The sequence below is a fragment of the Lactuca saligna genome, chromosome 7 (genome assembly GCF_052625555.1).
Source record: "Lactuca saligna cultivar CGN05327 chromosome 7, ASM5262555v1, whole genome shotgun sequence".
NCBI classification, from domain to species: domain Eukaryota; kingdom Viridiplantae; phylum Streptophyta; class Magnoliopsida; order Asterales; family Asteraceae; genus Lactuca; species Lactuca saligna.
In genome coordinates, this window is record NC_136423.1 from 4,872,447 (window position 1) to 4,891,319 (window position 18,873).

The following is an 18,873-nucleotide window of genomic DNA, read 5'->3' on the forward strand; positions in this document are numbered from 1 at the left end:
CTCTCAAATTTAATACAGTATATCAAAATGTGAAAAAAAAAAACAACTTCCAATATGATGGATTTGATAAATTATTTATTCTTGCATATAGAGTCATGTAACAAATTTGGTATATAAAATCGATGGATCAAAAAAATATGGGTTTTTACATGATCATATTCCAGGCGCAAACATGATGGACTTGATATATTGGTTATCTTAAATCCTAATCAGCGAGTGAAAATAAAATGTAATATTTGCTTTTGTTACAATATTATATATCGATTATCTGAAACATTGAATAATCAAAATCATATTTTATATCATCATTAAATAATGACGCTTGAATTTTAAACATCAAAATCTACAAGAGATGACACATTTGGAGTTTTACTTGTGAATATTCAAAAAACATTCTGCAAACCAAACATCTCTTTAATACCAAATGCATTCATCATATTTTAAATTTCATATATAATTACGAAAACCAAATATATAAAATGTAGTGGATCTCTATGAAGCAAAAAGATTACAACATATTAGGACTTGGCTTCCTAAAACAGTTTCACAAAAACCAAATTACATGTTTGTCCCCTTCACTCAAACTTGGTTGTTGAGAAATAGGCTAGTACATTGTTTCACAGTATCATCAGGGCTCGTAACTGAAAAAAGCAAAGAACAAACGGTTGATAAGTTAAATTACTTATCTGCCCATCATTGATAGTAGAAACAAATTAATTGTATCATTTGGGTTCACCTCACAATAATCTTTAAGTTTGAAAAACCAAGGGTGTTTTAGATATATTTAACTAGTCAAACACTTTCTTTAAACTATATATGATATATTAAAAATTAAAAATTGTAAATGAAGCTAACCTGTGTGACCAAGAGTTCGTGCAGATTCATAAATCTCATGATCATTTCCCCCCTAATAAAAAAAGTTAATGAAGATCATACTTGAAATATATAGTATTCTAAAACACCAAAAAAATAGAAATAAAAACAGAGATTTTTTTTAATATAATTTTAGAAGTACCTTGTAAGTCTTATCTCCAAAGAAGTGAATCTCTTCAAATTCATCCAAGTATTTCAAGCAATAAGTTTTGTCCCAACCTTGAGGGAAAGCCTATATCAAAAGCATTTTTCAAACAAAAGATTTATTAAATAAAGAAATAAATAAATAATGTCTTCATGTGTAAGAAGCTACTTACATCAAAGCTAATTTGGCCACCAATTGAAAAGGTTAGGTTAAGATGAGCAAACTTCTCTCGAAGAATTTCCACCATTTTTGCACGTATATTATGAACCTAAATTAGAATATTTAATTTATCATCAAAAGCATATTAGATTATTGTTGGAAGGGAATAAGAAGAATTTGTACCTTATCATACTTCTCAAATTCATCACGTTCTTCTTGACTGCAGTTTCGGCCAATTGGTGAAACATTGATCATCCCACTTCGAAACTCAATAAAAGTTCCCCTAAAATTAAGAGTATCTATAAAGATGCTATAAAAAAAAGATGATAAGTTGTTGCAAGATTTTAGGTTTTTACTTACCTTTTTATCGGTATATCTAAATCAGCAATATAATGAAGGGTAAAATTGACAAACTCCTGCATTATATTCATACCATGTATGCTTAGTTATTACAATATCAAAGCGCTATATGAATCGCATTCCATTCCATCAAATAAAACAAACGTCTTTTTTCATTCCATTCCTTTCCCAAAGTTCCCCTAAAATTAAGAGTGTTTGGATGTGTGTTTTAGTTATTACACCTTGAAATCACAATACTTATATTTAAGTGTTTTGGTAAAAGTGATTTTTTTTTTAATTATTTTATCGGATTTGGAGAGATAAGTAAAAAATCTTTGTAAGAAAACTAAATTATAGAAAGAAAAAAATGTAAAATTATTTTAACTCATCTTAGCTTCAATCAACCGATTAAGTGAACATCTGATTGTCTAATTTTGATTCTTCAAAAGGCAATAATCCAAGCACCCCCTAAATTGCTAAATCCATTAAAAAAAAAAAAAACTCTTTTTTACCTTGATATTTTCATCCCCTAGATGAGTCTTCAAGCTCTGTAAAGAGAAAACACATCAGGGAAAATTGATCAATTAAATTACAAAAAGGCACATAAGGAGAACCTCAGTGCACCAAAGCTCCTCAGCTTTCAAGCGTTAGTGAGGGAAACTTGTGTCTAAATAATGTAATTTGTATAATATTTCAACTGAAATTCTGAAGATTGAATATAATACTACCTGTTTTCCAAGTAGCTTTCCTTCCTTGTAGGCCACAAGCCCATTCTCAGCAAACACATAATCATAGTCATTAATTACTGTATACACATTGGAGCTACATTGTTAATTCATATGTAACAATTTTTTTAAAATATATATATATATATATATATATATATATGCTACTAAAAGTAGCCATCAAAAGAGTAAACAATTTTTTTCATAATAAAGAAGGAATTGTTGAATAAACATCATATCAAACATTTTTATAAAGGTCGACTTCAAGAACTCGAATCTAAGAGCCTCTTCAATCTATGCACCAAATACCCATATTTTTATAAGCCTGCCTATATGGAATGTGGGAATATATATATATATATATATATATATATATATATATATATATATATATATATATATATATACAGAAAGATATTGTAGTTGACCTGTTGACCCTAGCTGTTCTGATATCTTAACGAGGTCAGATCCTCCAACAATCCCAACAGTAACAACCTGTAAGCAGAAAAAAACAAAAAACAAAAAAAACATAAAACATAAAACAAAAACAAAAACAAAAAAAAAAAAACAAAAACTCAAGACATTGAAATAATGTGCCAAAAGAGAAAGAACACATCAATCAAACAACAAAACTCATGTACCTTGCGCAAATCCTGCATGAATTTCAACATATTTGGAGTAATCCCCTGCAATTTTGAAGCAAAAACTGTAAACTAATTGCAAGTAAAGCCAAAAGAAACAACAATTCTATAATCTAAACTAATTTCAACAAAGTAACAATCTCCATAAGGAAAAGAAAAATTATTAGAGTCTTTAAATGCAGTTAAGATTGTAAGAAATAGTCAGGTGTACCTTGCGTGCAGCAGTAAGAGTGCCATCAACATCAAACAAAGCAATCAAACCAGGTTTTCTCAAACTCAAAGCCATCCTCTATCTATCTCTTACTGCCACCAAACATCATAAAAGAAATACAATAAAATGAAGACAACAACCACCATATATAATGTAAATGTAATGTACACATATTATCAAGATCTGTAATATCAGTAAAATCAAAGAGTATGCAACAATCATGAGTTGTATCAAACCTTCTGAATTTTGCCTCTATGGTGCGCTATGTTTTTAGATCCAACTCAATATATATATATATATATATATATATATATATATATATATATATATATATATATATATATAATACAAGCACAACCGATAAAACGTGACACTAGGCAGTAGAATACAAAACCACCGAAAGCCATCTGTCAACATTGATGGTTTTAAATTTAATACCAGTGGTATGGTATCTACAAAAAGAAGCTAACTTATCTATACTTCTGTATCTATCTTTGGATCAGCAAACCAAATGATACAAGTATCCCTATAGCCTATAGGACATTGGATTTTCATTCATGAGCCCATATGAATGCAAGCCCAATCTCATCTAGATCTTGACATTTCAATTCGTACTAGCCCGAGCTTAGGTGTTTTATAGAGATCTACACCATGAATCCACAATCAAATCAATCGAGAAGACGAACAAAAGCCTTAAACTACATAACTTTACCAGAATAAATTCCTTACCTAATTAATGATAGAGATCTCTCACTTTTACTACTTATGTGGATTAGATAAGTTTCTTATCAAACATAGTTAGTGATTCAAATTTGGTAGCTCACATTTCGATTCATAACCCCCACAACCATTAGGTATCAATAGATCTATAGCACAATCAAATTGTTTGCAAGAGCCCAAACGATTCAAAATTTTACTCCAACTTCCATGATCTGTTCAAAATGCTAGAAACTTGTCCGTGATTTCACAAACGTAAACAGATACATATTTACAGGATCGGAACTTAGTTGATAAGATTAATGGTAAAACCCAAATCATGTGTACCAAATACTAGATCAATGCTAGAAAATAGTTCAAAACATAAACTTACCGCACAAATTGAATTGAATTGAAGATGAATATGTATCCTGCTGTCGTGCTTCAAATCTCCCAACCCAAATGCAATGCTGGATATTAAGCTGCGTGGGGGGGTTTGGGGGATATGAAGAGGGGAAAAGTTAGGAGAGATTGGTGAAGTAGCACTCAAAGGTGTAGAGTGATCCACAGATTAATCTCTATTGGATTGTTGAAGCGAGTCTGTGTTTATTGACTTTAAAAAGAATTAGGGTGCTGTTTTTCAGTATGCGACACGCTTTTTTTGGTGAGGGTGAGTTAACCACATGCCAATTCTTCCATTCTTCTACTCTCCCTATTTAATAACCCATTTGCTTTAAAAAAAAAAAAAAAAAAATCGTTTTTTAATATTTGCAGATAAATCAGCACAACGTTGCTTTTTGTCAATTTCACATGTCAATTTCCTATATTTTGTTTAACAAAATAAATCACTATATCATAACGTAAACAGGTTGCTGAAAAGTAATATATATATATATATATATATATATATATATATATATATATATATATATATATATATATATATATATATATATATATATATATATATATATATATACACGGGAAAAGTGAATATACCCTTACGGGTATATAAGCTTAGGTACCCAAGCACACTATACTACGTCGTTTTGTATCATATAATACATTCTAATTGTTCAATGTTTTTATAATTTAACTTATAACTTGATTTACTTCCATGATTTTTATAAATTACACATTTATCTTTCTCTTATATAATTTTCATTTTTCAACTACAATATATATAACCTAGTAGGTGTTCGGCAAAAAGATGTGATATAACATAAAGATATTAGTGAAATTTTGAAAATCTTGAAAGTAAATTAATTTAGAGGTTGAAGTTTAATAACAATATAATGAATATATCAAACAAAACGATACCTAAGTTTATATACCCGTAAGGGTATATTCACTTTTCCCCATATATATATATATATATATATATATATATATATATATATATATATTGTTTGGCTATCAATCAATAAATAATGGGATAAAATAATATTAATAAAACTCAAGTCACTGTTATTTCTTATACTAAAGATAGTATAGAGTAAGCAATGTCGGTCCACAGGAATACAGGACTTCTTATCTTGTCATATTTTCACACATAATACAAATAATATTAAATTGGGAGATTGTGTTTGAACTAGATTTAAACTTCATAAATAAACAATATTGTTAACAGAATTTAGTAAAAGAAATACATTTCCGATTCTGATTCTTATACATGTATTATGTTGAAATATGCAAAATGAATATGATTATGTTCTATCTAGGTTGATAATTTAGATACTAATAAACTCTAATATCCAAGTTGACAAAAAATGTTTTATTCAAAACATGTTCTTCAAATAAAACTTCATTTAATTGATTTAATTCAAATAAGTTCTTTCATCAAATCATTAAATGACTTTAAGTTCTTGCAACAATTACCAACAATGTTCAATATTCCTCATAAGCTTGGGATTATGAACATTTAATCTTTGATTACACTCATTTTGATTTAATTACAATCAATTAAGTGCATGTTACTAACATCAAATCATAAAACATATATGAATTTTACAATTTGATTAACTAGATTGATAAGAACCCTAATTCATTGATCAAGTGAAAAAGAGAATAAACCAAACACATGATTAAGATCAAATCAAAGATTACTAGATGTTGAACACAAATCAAGTTCAAGTTACAGCCTAACAACACATACTTAAGAATTCAAATTCGGAAATGATAATGAAATCAACCACACATGTCTATGTTAAACTACAAATCAAACAAGTTTAAACTTCAAATTAACTTACAAAAAGGAAATTAAAGTGTTTCCAAGTGTTAATCTACTTCCAAAAGCTCTGAAAATCGCCTTCTCTCTGCCCCAAATCCGACTTAACCTCCAAAAAAACTGATTGTCTGAATTTTATGAGAGTAAAACTACTTTAAAAACTATTGAGACGTTTACACGGCCCGTGTAAATTAAAGGGTGCCATTTACACGACCGTGTAAACAAGGAAAGTAGAATGCTCAATCCTTCCAGGCCTTCGAAGTAGAATGCTCTTGTATATGCGTTTACACGGCCTGTGTAAACTATAAGCTATCATTTACACGACCGTGTAAATACCTGTGAAGCCAAATTCTTTATTTCTTCATTCTCTCTCTTCAATGCTCCAAAACTTCTGAAACTTTGTCTCCAACTCTTTTCAACTTCCTCCATCAAGATTCAACCTTCAAAAGTCCCTGAAATATCATAAAAGTGTGTGAATGGAATTGCATCATGAAAAATCCCGAAAAATATGCAAAATGCATGAGTTTAAACCTAAATGCAATGCACTTTTACGAACTAAAACTACAAAATGAATGCATGAAATGCACCTAACAAATCTCCCCAAGATTGAACCTTTCTTGTCCTCAAGAAAGAACAAGAAGATTTAAACTGGAGAAAATAAAATAGAATAGAAGAAAAGAAAATTAAAGTTAAAACTATTTGAAACTTAATGCATGAAATCAAAACAAACATGAAAAAATCCAACCCAATTACCCTGTTTTGTACCATAGTTGAGAATGTACCTTGAGTCAACTTGGCTTTAGTCTCAAAACAAGACTTTGGGCACTCCCTAATACAACTCAACAGAATCAAAGATCACAACACTTATTCCTTTTCAATATCATCAAGTCAATTCTTGGAACAAATTATGGTCTTACTCTCGTGAAAGTATATGTGACAAAACATGCTCAACCATCTTTGTTTCATAAAATATAACAATGCCCTATACAACCTCAAACATGCCCCATGGGCCTAGTATCATCACTCCGCTTAGCATGCCCTTCATATGGGGTTCCAAAACACTCTCACTAATTCATCCCTTTTTATCTATCAACATGGAGCTGACATTGCATATCTTTTACTATACGTCGATGATATTATCTTGATTGCCTCTTCTGTGACCCTACTTTAGACCATTATCGCTCAGCTCAATAAAGAGTTTGTCATGTCTGATCTTTGCACTCTCAACTATTTTCTCAGGATTTCTACCACTAGATCGCCTCATGGTGTCTTTCTGTCTCAATGGAATGCATCTTAGATCATTGAGCACATACATATGCTTCATTGCAATCCAGTGCATACGTCGTCGAGACTACCTACAAGTTGGATGCCATTGGACCGCTAGTTACCGACCTTTCCCTCCACTGCAATCTTGTCGGAGCACTCTGGTACCTTACCTTCACACGACCGGATATTGCCTTTGTTGTCCAGCATATCTGGCTCTTTATGTATGAGCCCTGGAGACTCACTTACATAAGTTTAAATGTGTTTTTGTGTTACATTAGAGGGATACTTGATCACAGTTTACAGCTACATGTGTCCCCCACGTTTGATCTTTGTGCATACTCTAACATAGACTGGGAGGATACCCAGTCTCACGTTGCTCGACCTCAGGCTACTATGTTTTTCTTGGTGATAACCTTATCTCTTGGTCTTCTAAGCAGCGAGGATTTATTTCTCGTTCTAGTGTCGAGGCATAGTATCAAGGTGTTGTTAATGTCGTTGCAAAGACATGTTGGGTTCACAACTTACTTATGGAGCTTTAATGTCCGCCTATGTAACATCCCGATTCCCAGGTATGAGATTTAATAATTTGAAAGACAAATTTCCCTTGAACTCGTCGAGTTGATGGCCTCAACTCGACGTGTTGAAAATCCTTGGGTCGCACATATTTTGGACCAACTCGACGAGTTGGTGAGGTGATTAAAAAACCCTAATTTTTACGGTGTTGCACCCTATTTAAAGGCCTTAAACACTTTGGGTGGCCTCCTTATCAGTCTCCTTTGTCCATAAAACCCTAGATCGTGCATTTTCTTCCATATTTGTGTGTGAGAGCTTGAAGAGTGAATTATTGGTGTTCTTTTGAAGAAGCTTGAAGTTTGAAGTGGTTTGTGTGGAAATGAGGCTATAAATCCATAACCTACTCTCTTGTAGCAGTCATTTTGAGGTATTAAGTCGACACCTTGCTCATCTATTGCTTAGATCTATTCCTTGGAAGTTTATTGTCATTTTTGGCTCATTTATGGGTTTATTCTTGGTTTGATCATTCCATGAAGTGATCACTTTCAGATCTGGATGTTTTGTGGCCTCTTGCGGATTAAAGTTTCAATCTTTATCTAGATATAGGTCTCCATCATGCTTTTGGTCCCTTATTAGGCCTTATTTGAGTGTTTTAGCGTCATTATGTTATGCATGGACGTAAATTTAGCAACTTTACGTGGTTTTTCAGCCTTTGGGTACCAGATCTACATTCTAAAGCATTAGACTTAAGGAAAAATGACTGAATGCGTTAAGATGGGAAAACTCAATTAGTTGTCTAGCCAACTTGACGAGTTGGCTGGGGTTTCCCGATTCTCGAATTACTGAAGGAACTCAACGAGTTGGTAAGTGCACTCGACGAGTTGTGTCAACATGGTTTGTTGACCTTGACTATTGACTTTGATTTTGACCATGGTTCACTAAGTTTGACTTTTGAGGGCATTTTGGGTATTTTGAGGTTTTGATGGGTTGGTCATGATGGTTGTAGGATTTCAGTCGGGAGCTAGGATTCGGAGTTAGATCTTATCAGTTCGGCTGCTTGTGAGGTGAGTCTTCCTCACTATACTTTCGGGTCGAAGGCACCAAGGTTGGCCCATTGGTTTGATAACCAGATATTGCTGATATATTGAGTATGATATAGTTATGCATGGTAGTCTTTTTATTGCTAATATGTTGAGTATGATATAGTTATGCATGGTAGTCTTGTTATGCTAGTCTGGTAGATCTGTAGGGCTACCTGTTAATTGTCTGTTTATCTATTTATGATTTTATCTGTTATATGTCGACATATTGTTTGGGTTGGGTTGAGGTTGTACTGCTTTGTTTTGTAGCAAACAAACCCTGGAGTATGTCACATATGAGCAGAGGGCCAAGGTGGGCATGTCAGACTCATACAGAGGACTCATGAGCATTCCAGATACGAGTTGAGGGTCGGGTCGGGCATGCCAGACTCGTACTGAGGGCTTAGCAGTATTTAGTCTGTTGACTGACCAGGCTGGGGAACAAGCCAGATATAAGTTGTGGGCCTGTGAGGCAAGCCAAACTTATGATGTGGGCTCAGGGGTAATCTACTCTGTAAAGTTGTGGACCCATTGCATGTTGTTATTATATTGTGTTATATGTTATGAATTGGTATTTTAGGGGAAACTCGCTAAGCTTTGAGCTTACAGTTATTGGATTATGTTTCAGGTACTTTTGAGAATCGCGGGAAGGCGAAAGCGTGATCGTGTACCTCCTCATGTTTATTTCATGATTTTGGGATTTCTCTGATATGAATCTTATTTTGGAAACAGATTGTAAACAATGATGATTTTGAATGTTTTTAAAAGTTTAAATTTTTCATGAATTTTTATAGGTGTTATAGCCTAACAAAGCCAATATTGTTTACTGTGACAACATCAGATTGGTTTACATGACCTCAAACTCAGTTCAACACAAGCGTACTAAACACATCGAGATAGATATTCATTTTGATCGCGAGCTGGTTGCCTGTGGTGTTGTGCGGGTATTTCATGTCCCTTCCTCTACTCAGTACGTCGACATCCTCACCAAAGGACTTCCCGACGCAGCTTTTCAACGACTTCAAGAATAATTTGAACGGAATTCTCCTCCCGCTCAAACTACAGAGGGTGGTAGTGGACATGTGTATGTATATAATTATGTTTTATTTAGTTTAGTATAAGCCCATTATCATTTGTATGTATCGGCCCAAGGCCATCCGTTGATTTATACTCTTATGTAATACAAATCTTATCATGGGAGTAACCTTTAATTGGAAGCCATCGACAAGAGGGTTAGCGGGGGAACATATCAACGAGAGTAGAGTCAATTTTTGGTTGAGCAATGGTTACAAATAAGAAAGTGAGATTAGAGCAAAGGGGCAAAGGGTTCAAGTTTTCATTCATTGATGGCAGAGGCACATATATAGTGAGCCAAACGCTTTAAAATCCAACCATTTTGAGGAACCATTTAGATGTGAAACAAACATCCCCTTGGCTTTTAGATTTTAAGAGGAAAAAATCGAATTAAAGAAAAAAGTTATCATTCACGGGTACAAACTTGAAACTTTTATTTTTTTTAAAAAAAAAAAAAAAAAAAAAAAAAAAAAAAAAAAAAAAAACTTTGTTCGAGAGTACGATCTTGTGGCTTTTAAGAGCTTTTAACTTTTAGTTTTTATGTTTTATATCATTTTACAATTGCAAAAGCGTACAACTACTTTTGCCATAAAAACGGCTTTTAGGTAATGGTTAGTTTTGCTACACATACCTCTAGTATAATTATATTGTGAACTCTTTCACTAAGAGAGAAAGAGAAACAAAGTTGATAATGAAAACAATAAGGTGACATTCTACATGAACGGCCACAAAAGGCTCGTCAAGAATCAAAATTTGTATCGGTTAATTAATCAAAAACAGGCACAGGCACAGGCCTTGTATTTATAGCCTCAAATCATAACCCTCTTCTAATGCAATCAATGTTAACTAAATAATAAAGTCTATGAGTCACCATTTGCAAATCCTCGACCCAATCCATTTTATTTCTCATGAACAAGTGGACTGTAAACCGGATACCACATGTTACGCTTTACATATTCCACAGATTCTTCCTGCATACACGTAACATTACAATTTTTATGAATGATTAAACGGATTATGAGAATGAGAAGGGCATCTATGTCTTTTTGCATGGACAAGAGGTCGAGAGTGAGAGCGAGTCTTTGTCCCACCTTGTTACACCTTTTTATGTGGGACAAATATTACAGTTTTTGTCCCATTAACATCAGTCTCGGTCCTACTAGTCCTAGCCAAACAAGTGTATTGTCATGTCCAATCAAATGACGACTTAGGGGTTGTTTTTTTCCCTATTAAATCCAAGTCCGTGACTGAATGGGTATGATGTATGTTTGGATAACGTGTTGTATACTACATAAAGTCATGTTCTTTTTAAGACTAAATAAGTCATAACATATTGAATGAGATTAAATGACCATTTTGCCCTTGCATCAATTTCAACGTGTGGGGGTAAAAATGAGGACAGATAGGGTCATGTAAGGGATTTGGAATCTCAATACATTAAGTCAGGGTTTTTTGGGTGGATCATAATGTCTGTCCAAATTATGTGGTTAGTCCATTAAGCCAAAAAGAAAGATGAAAGTATGGAGATTTGACATACTTTTGACATGTGTGCGAGCTCTTTGGGTCCCACTTCACCTCGCCCTTCCGCTAGATCTTCACTGACCGCTGCCCGAAGCACAGCAGCTCCTACTTCAGCAGTTATCTTCCGAATACTACAATTCAATAATGATTGCCAGCCACATATATTTAAAAACTCATAATTATTTAATGAAATATTTCTTAGTAATTATAATAAACAGCAGTACCTATTGATGGATGGATACAGAATTCCCTGCTGGATTTCTTCATCTGTAATATACGAGGCAAGACTGGACACACACAAAGAAAAAAGAAATTATTTTGTTGTAAAAGGTCAAAAGCTATCTCTTTAAAGTTTAAACCAACCATGTCTGGAGATGATTTTGTTTTGTTTAGTTTCATAGTCATACCATGTAGATGCTGCATGCATCATTCCATCTGTTATAAGATGAGCACCAGAAACCAGAGCTCCCAAACCAATCCTAAAATAAGCAAACGTTGTTAAGTAGATGCAAAATGACCAATTTGCCCTATAGAAATAAGATAAGCACAAACATACCCGGGGAAGAGGTACATGTTATTTGCTTGATTTACATGGCCAGATTTCCCGTTTCCTGTTAACAATAAGTGTCAGACAATGATTATTTAGGTGAAGAAATGCAAAATGAAATTTAGGTGAAGAAATGCAACATACCAAGAACAACATTCTGAAAAGGACTCCCACTTCCAAAAACTATGTTGTCACCAGCATGTTTAAACGCATCAGCAGCAGTGCATTCAGCTGTTTCATAAATCATATATAATTAATAATCCATGAAAAGAAAAATGCATTTCATAAACACAAACAAACCATTATTTGTGGGATTTGACATGGCGAAAATAGCAGGTCTTGGGGAGTCAGAATCTCGCATGGCTTTTAGCACCTGATCATATGAAAAAGAAAAATCAATTACAAGGAGCTTTCTGTTAGATTTGAAAAGATTAGACTTACAGTTACAGCAATAAGACATACATTAAAGTTAAGTTGGGTTAAAATTAAAAAAATACAGTGAAAGAGTAAGTACGACACCTGCTCATTGAAAATACCTCCAACTCCAGATAAACCAACAAGGACATGAGGTTTGACCTTTTTGACCTGTAATGTAAAACATCAAAATCTGTAAACTACGTTTGAAAGGAACAGCACAAGCACAAGTTTATAGAGATGTCTTAATAAGAAAAAGTTTGGCAAGTACAATGTTGTAACTAAAAGAAATGAAAGCAGGATGTTAATGTAAACAAATAAATGAAAGTGCATTCTTATTTCTTGAATTTAGCTTGCTCTTGTTTTAAAAACCTACCACTTCAAGGATATGAGTATTAACAAGACAAAAAAAAAATTGAAAGTACAACATCGTTATTAAAAAATAAATGAAAGTAGAATGTTAACATAAAGGAACAAAAGAAGGTATGTAACTAAAAAAGACACGTATCACTTCAATTCAAGGAGATGAGCATTGATAAGAAAAAAGAAATGAAAGTATGATTTTATAATAAACAAATACATAAATGGAAGCACGTTGCATTTAGAAGTTATTTTAGAAAAGAGGTGTAATGTACCACTTCAAGGAGATCAGATCCCTCCTGGAGTCCAATACTTTGAACCTCTCCAATGGATTTTGCAAATGGTGAAGCTGCTGGGTCAACACCACTTCTCTCTTTTGTGATCAAACCCTGCAACCAAATCAAAACTTATCAGATTCCACTCCTTCATATATAAAATATAGTATAATATAAAATAATATAGAAACGTGCAATACATACATCTTTATCAATCAAGAAAAACTGAGGGTTTGGTGTTGTTCCTGACATTCTTCCCACAGCTTCATATGCCATTTTAAGAACACCAAGCCCTGCACTGAATCAAAACAATATACAGACTAAGAGCTTCTACTCTATATAATAAACTGCTAAACCCAACAAATACACCATTCTACTTTCACTGCATCCTACTTTCATTACCTTCTTTTACAGCATTCTAGTTTCAACCTCTTTTTTTTTCTCAATAACACATTTAAGACTATAATAAATCTATCCAATTATAGCATTCTACTTTCAGCTTTTTTCTTATCATTCACACTTAAAATTGCTTTGTATTTGGGGAGATTTTTCAAGGTAGGATGCTGTAATGAGAAGAAATTAAAGTAGAGTGCTATGAAAACATGAAATGAAACTAGAATGCTAGCTAGCTATAATAAACAAAAGTATATTGCTATTTCTATCCAGCATTTTAGACTATAGTATTAATAAATACCTTCCAGCTCCAACAACCACAATCTTTTGGTCAACAAAATCTGACAACAGTCGACTTTGTGCTCTAACAGTTCCAAGTAATCCAGCTAATGCAACACCAGCAGTTCCCTAACATCAATTGAACATATATATATATATATATATATATTTAGGGTAAATTAATAAAACTGGCACATACTTTTCAGGACAAATACTAGCACAAAATCAAATCTTTCGATGTTTGATATAACAAAATAGCTAAATTTAATATATATGAGTGTACTTCCATATATTTGTCTAGTATAGCATCCTACTTTCATTTCCTTCCACTACAACAATGTAACTTCAAAGTTTTTCTTGTATTTTGAAAAATATACCCAAATAAAACATTGTACTTCCAAATTTGGTCTTATTGTAGCAGTGAAAATAGTTTTGTATTTGGAAAACATTGCTATAATTGGTACATGGTTGTAATACAAAGAAATGAAAGCAGGATGCTATAATAAACAATCAATAAAAGTGCATTTCTGTTTCTTGCAGTTAACTCTCTAAAAGAAAAAGAAAAAAAAATGCTCTAACCTGTATGTCATCATTGAACATGCAGAACTTCTTTCGGTATCTTTGAAGAGTTTCAAAAGCCCACTTGAATTGAAAATCTTCAAACTGATTCACATGACCATTCCAAAAGTCAAATCAATAAGGTTACTCTTTTGTGACTGAATTGCCTTTTTAAAACAAAACAACACAAAACAACATTACAACAGATAAAAGAAACCTGACATGAAAAAAAAAAAAAAAAAAAAAAACCTGGATAACAGCTTTTGGCCAACGTGCATGAAGAGCTTCCATTAATTCATCCACTATTGAAATATATTCTTCTCCTTCCAATCTTTGTTCTCGTAGCCCTAAATCTGTCAATTAAATTTAAATGAAGGGGCAATTTTGTAAATACCGGTACAAAGTAGCGGTTATGTATGTGTATCTACTTACAAAGAGGATCTTCTAGCAACTTTTGATTGTTGGTTCCAACATCAAGCATAATAGGAAGGACCTATAATCAAAAGAACAGATAGCACAATTCATAAATTTTTGTGTGTATGAAAGTTGTAAAGAAAAATAAATTCAAGTTTTGACATTAAAAATCATACCCTTTGTGGATTAATACCAGCAGCAGCAACATACATATCAAGTTTCCCAATTGGAATACCAATTCCCTGAACTCCAAGATCACCTAAGCCAAGTATACGACTGCCATCTGTCAGCACTACCATGTCCACCTGTATGTATAATTTAATTTGCTTTAAATTTAGTCAACATAAAAAATACCTATAATGAAAAATGACTTATTTGACCAGTTATGTTAAAATGGGATCATGGAACACATATAACCTCTTGAGCTGGCCAGTTATAAATCATTGACATCATCTCTCCTCTATCTTTTGCACTAAAGTACATGCCACGTGGACGCCTAAACAACCCTGAATAGTTTTGGCATACCAAACCTACTGTGGGAGTGTATATCACTGGAGCAAAATCTTTGATGTTATCAATCAGTACCTAGTGATGACAAATTCAAACATTTTTTACATTATTATCATCTGTTTGATCATTTTTTATATAATACTGTATGATATATATCATATACCTTGTAGTATAATGTCTCATTCCTGTCATGTAGTCTATTCAAGATTCTCCATTTTGCCAAGGATACAACACTATCTGGTTGACCTTCTGTATTCTTTTCCAATGATCGATATGACTCCACTAACAATAGGCATATAGATATTGGTGTTACAAACTTAATGCTATTCTTGTAAAGCACATACAATAAATTGAGTATATGTAATAACTAATGATGTAAAGACTTAAAAACAAAAACAGAATTGGAAGAAATATAGAACTTACTGAAACGATCATATTGCTGTTCAAAAGATATGACACGAGGTGGGAGGAGACCACGAAGCCCAAGTCGGTCTCTTTCTGTTAAAGGAAATCCAGTATCCTGTTCTTGGATATTCCACAAGCAATGATTAGTTAGACTTAGACACAATGGAAAAACAATTATATTAGGTATCACCATTTATTCTTAGGAAAAACAATTTATAGTCAAAAAGAGCTTCTATTTGTCTATTAATGAAATATTGTTTGATTTAATCAACCCTACAACCTGCTTTCTGAAACAGAGATGTGAAAGAATAAGAACAAGAACCTTTTCAGGGTTAGTTTTTGATATCACAATCAATGAACAATATAGCCCTCTTTTTGGAAGTGAGGAAAAGGTTGCACTTATCTCTATATTTTGAATAAAGGGGTATATATTCCCTTTTAAAGAGATGGGCACAATTCCATATTTTTAACAACTTGTGTGTTCTTTTTTATATGATTTAGCAGGTGTGCTTTTCTCACTGTTTTCTGCAAATCTGCAAGAATATTGTTTGTTCACAAACAAAGTTTCATGCAGAATGGTGTAAGAGAGTAATCCACCAAACTCAATACAAAATTTTTACTGAAGTGTTGTAAACCAGCGTTTTCCCCTTATTTTGTTCACAGCATGTTTATTTTCTTTCGTGTGGTGTGTGTGGTTGTTTTAAAAATCAAATCTATCACGATTTAACGCCACCCTTTACTCGGAGCAAGAACATTCAAAACACAAAAGTCTCAAATCTAAATACCAATTCAATAACACATATTCACCACAATTACAGCACAAATACTACGAAATTTTGAAGATCTGCAAAACTACATACTGTTTGTAATATAAAACTAGTGCTACCTTTACCAGAAATTAGTTGTACACCATGCATCAATTTTAGCAAATTGGTAGAAGAGAAACTAAAAATGCGACACAATTACGTATATCAAAATCAACAAACCTTGTTAAACCAAGGATCATGAAGAATATCAGCTCCACGCTTATGAACAATGCAAGGACCAGGAATCGAAGACGTCGACACCGCGATAGAAAAGCTCCGTGACTTTCGGAGGTTTTCCACCACCGCTGCCGATCGAGCCACCGTCTTCCTCCACATGTCTCCCTACACCAAACAGAAGCTCCAAAAAATTCGTCTAGTGATGTCAATTTTCACAGGGAATGTATGATTGGCGAGCTGTTCATATATATAGATACAAAAATCTATATAAATATAACATATAGATACATGATAGTCTGTACGTATAGGTCGATATCCCACTGTCGTGTTGCAGTTGAAGGAAGCCTGTTCGAGAGAAGACTGCCCGAGATTTGCGGGCAGGGAATGGGGGACGAATGGGAAAGAATCCAATTCCGGGCAGGTGAGTGAATGGTTGATGGACTGCCCGATATGATACCCTTTGTCCGTTTGTCGCTATCGAGGGCTTTCTGGGGATTTTATAGGATGGAAATAGTCTTTAAAAGGAGGTTCACACGTTTTTTGTTTAGATTGTGGAGGAATGTTTAGGGTTCGCCGCGTATCGGCAATCCTTGCATATTTAATAAAATTAAAATGTTATCTTTATTTTTTATATCTTTATGAGAATTGAATGTTGTAGGGTATATTGATCTTTTAAGTTTTAAAAGATCTCAAACCTTAAATAAGACGTCTTAAATTATAGCATCAATATTTTAACTAAAAATAAAAAATTTAATGCCATGCATTCTGAAAAATAGGTCGATAACTGGTTTCATCAATTTCTTGGGTAACATATGAAGGTATGGCAAAGAGTTTAGTTAGTTTGATGATATCAGTCAACATATTCAAAATTACGCCATCGACTACTAGTAACACTCTCTAAAACTTTCTTTTTGTATCTATATTTTGTAACGCTTGTTTCAGGTATCAAATCACTTTTCGAATTTTAGGGTTTTGGACTAGAACTCGACAAGTGGGGTGCTTCAACTCGTCGAGTAGAGATCAAATGTGGGACGCGGAATTCAGGACCTACTCAACGAGTTAGAATGTCCAACTCGACGAGTTGGGTGCTTCAACTCGTCGAGTAGAGATTAATTGTGGGACGCGGAATTTAGGATCTACTCAACGAGTTGGAATGCCCAACTCGACAAGTACGCACTGTAAAGGAAAACCCTAATTTTTATGGTTTGCACCCTATATAATCTCCTTAAAACTTTGAGACTGACCTTCCATCAGCCTCAAAACCCTAAGAACGTCTATGCTAAACCCTAATCTCAATTTGGCCATAGTAATCCAAGAAGCTTGAAATCACCTAGACTTTTCTTAGTTTTTAAAATGGTTAGAAAAGCTCATAACAATTTCCTTACTCAAAATCACAATTTCCATTAAGTATGTAATTAGTGAAAGTCAACTAGCATTAAGAACTAAAAAGCCATCAAATCCAAAAGGAGTCAATTGCTTTCACTACCATGTTGGAGAAAATGTTTTTATGATTATGTGAAGCAAAAACAACACAAAAATCATTTGTTGTTTGCTAATTTGAGGATCCTTTACTTAATCAAGAAATTAGCCAACTAATCACCACAAACACATTTAAACTCATGAATAAAAACATACTAGTAGTGATAATATGTTAAAACACAAACACTTCCATAAAGATTTAAGAACAAGTTCATGGATTCTTCAACATTCAACAAAAGTTCAAAGGATTCAACAAAAAGTCAACCAAGATTAGTTTAGCCAAGCATGACTAAACTCAAAGAAGCAGAATTAGAGAAGATTGTACCAAACATTTTACAATAATCAAGATGTGAAAAGAAGATGTTCTGGAGGTTTTCTTGGCCTTCAAAAGTGCTCCAAACTCCAGAAAGAAAGTGTCAAAATCGGACATCCAGATAAGGCTGAAGAGGCACACCAACCTTCCCACTATAGAGGTCTCGACAAAATCCCGAATTTGCCCTTGTCAGGAATCCACGCAGGCCGCAGGGAATCTTACGCGAGTTGCGTGATTGCAACGAATTTTTGGGCTTCTTCAAGTCTTGGGCCCCAACAGCTTGTTCATCGGCCAGGGTCGAGTCTAATCAGCTTCTAGCCTGTTTTTCTTTAATATTTCTTCATTTTGAGCCCATTTTGCCTCTCCAAATCACTCAAAGCTTCCGCAAACTCCCAAACATCGATCTTGCACACTCAAAAATTCTCCCGCGTCTTTCAAATTTAAAGCTCAATTCTTCCAAGCCTTCAAGCAGTT

The 18,873-nt window shown here is 33.5% G+C and overlaps 2 protein-coding genes across 2 annotated transcripts; both read right to left on the minus strand.

Annotated features, from left to right (window-relative positions):
* Positions 1–409: 409 nt before the first annotated feature.
* On the minus strand, positions 410–4,477 carry PMM (phosphomannomutase). Its single transcript, XM_078964071.1, has 12 exons — positions 4,184–4,477; positions 3,094–3,185; positions 2,883–2,927; positions 2,670–2,736; positions 2,245–2,321; positions 2,029–2,064; positions 1,538–1,593; positions 1,361–1,460; positions 1,191–1,286; positions 1,016–1,105; positions 856–907; positions 410–641 (listed from the first exon to the last, which is right to left on the minus strand). The coding sequence occupies exons 2-12, from the start codon at positions 3,166–3,168 to the stop codon at positions 580–582; spliced, it is 756 nt and encodes a 251-aa protein (XP_078820197.1). The 5' UTR covers positions 3,169–3,185; positions 4,184–4,477; the 3' UTR covers positions 410–579.
* A 6,141-nt stretch (positions 4,478–10,618) lies between these two features.
* Positions 10,619–17,100, minus strand: LOC145005090 (NAD-dependent malic enzyme 59 kDa isoform, mitochondrial-like). The gene is made up of 19 exons (XM_078964138.1): positions 16,611–17,100; positions 15,643–15,739; positions 15,383–15,501; positions 15,127–15,294; positions 14,886–15,014; positions 14,728–14,788; positions 14,545–14,648; positions 14,317–14,400; positions 13,760–13,866; positions 13,270–13,363; positions 13,066–13,179; positions 12,536–12,601; positions 12,317–12,389; positions 12,161–12,247; positions 12,026–12,080; positions 11,877–11,948; positions 11,694–11,756; positions 11,486–11,600; positions 10,619–10,919 (listed from the first exon to the last, which is right to left on the minus strand). The coding sequence occupies exons 1-19, from the start codon at positions 16,764–16,766 to the stop codon at positions 10,848–10,850; spliced, it is 1,836 nt and encodes a 611-aa protein (XP_078820264.1). The 5' UTR covers positions 16,767–17,100; the 3' UTR covers positions 10,619–10,847.
* Positions 17,101–18,873: the final 1,773 nt, after the last annotated feature.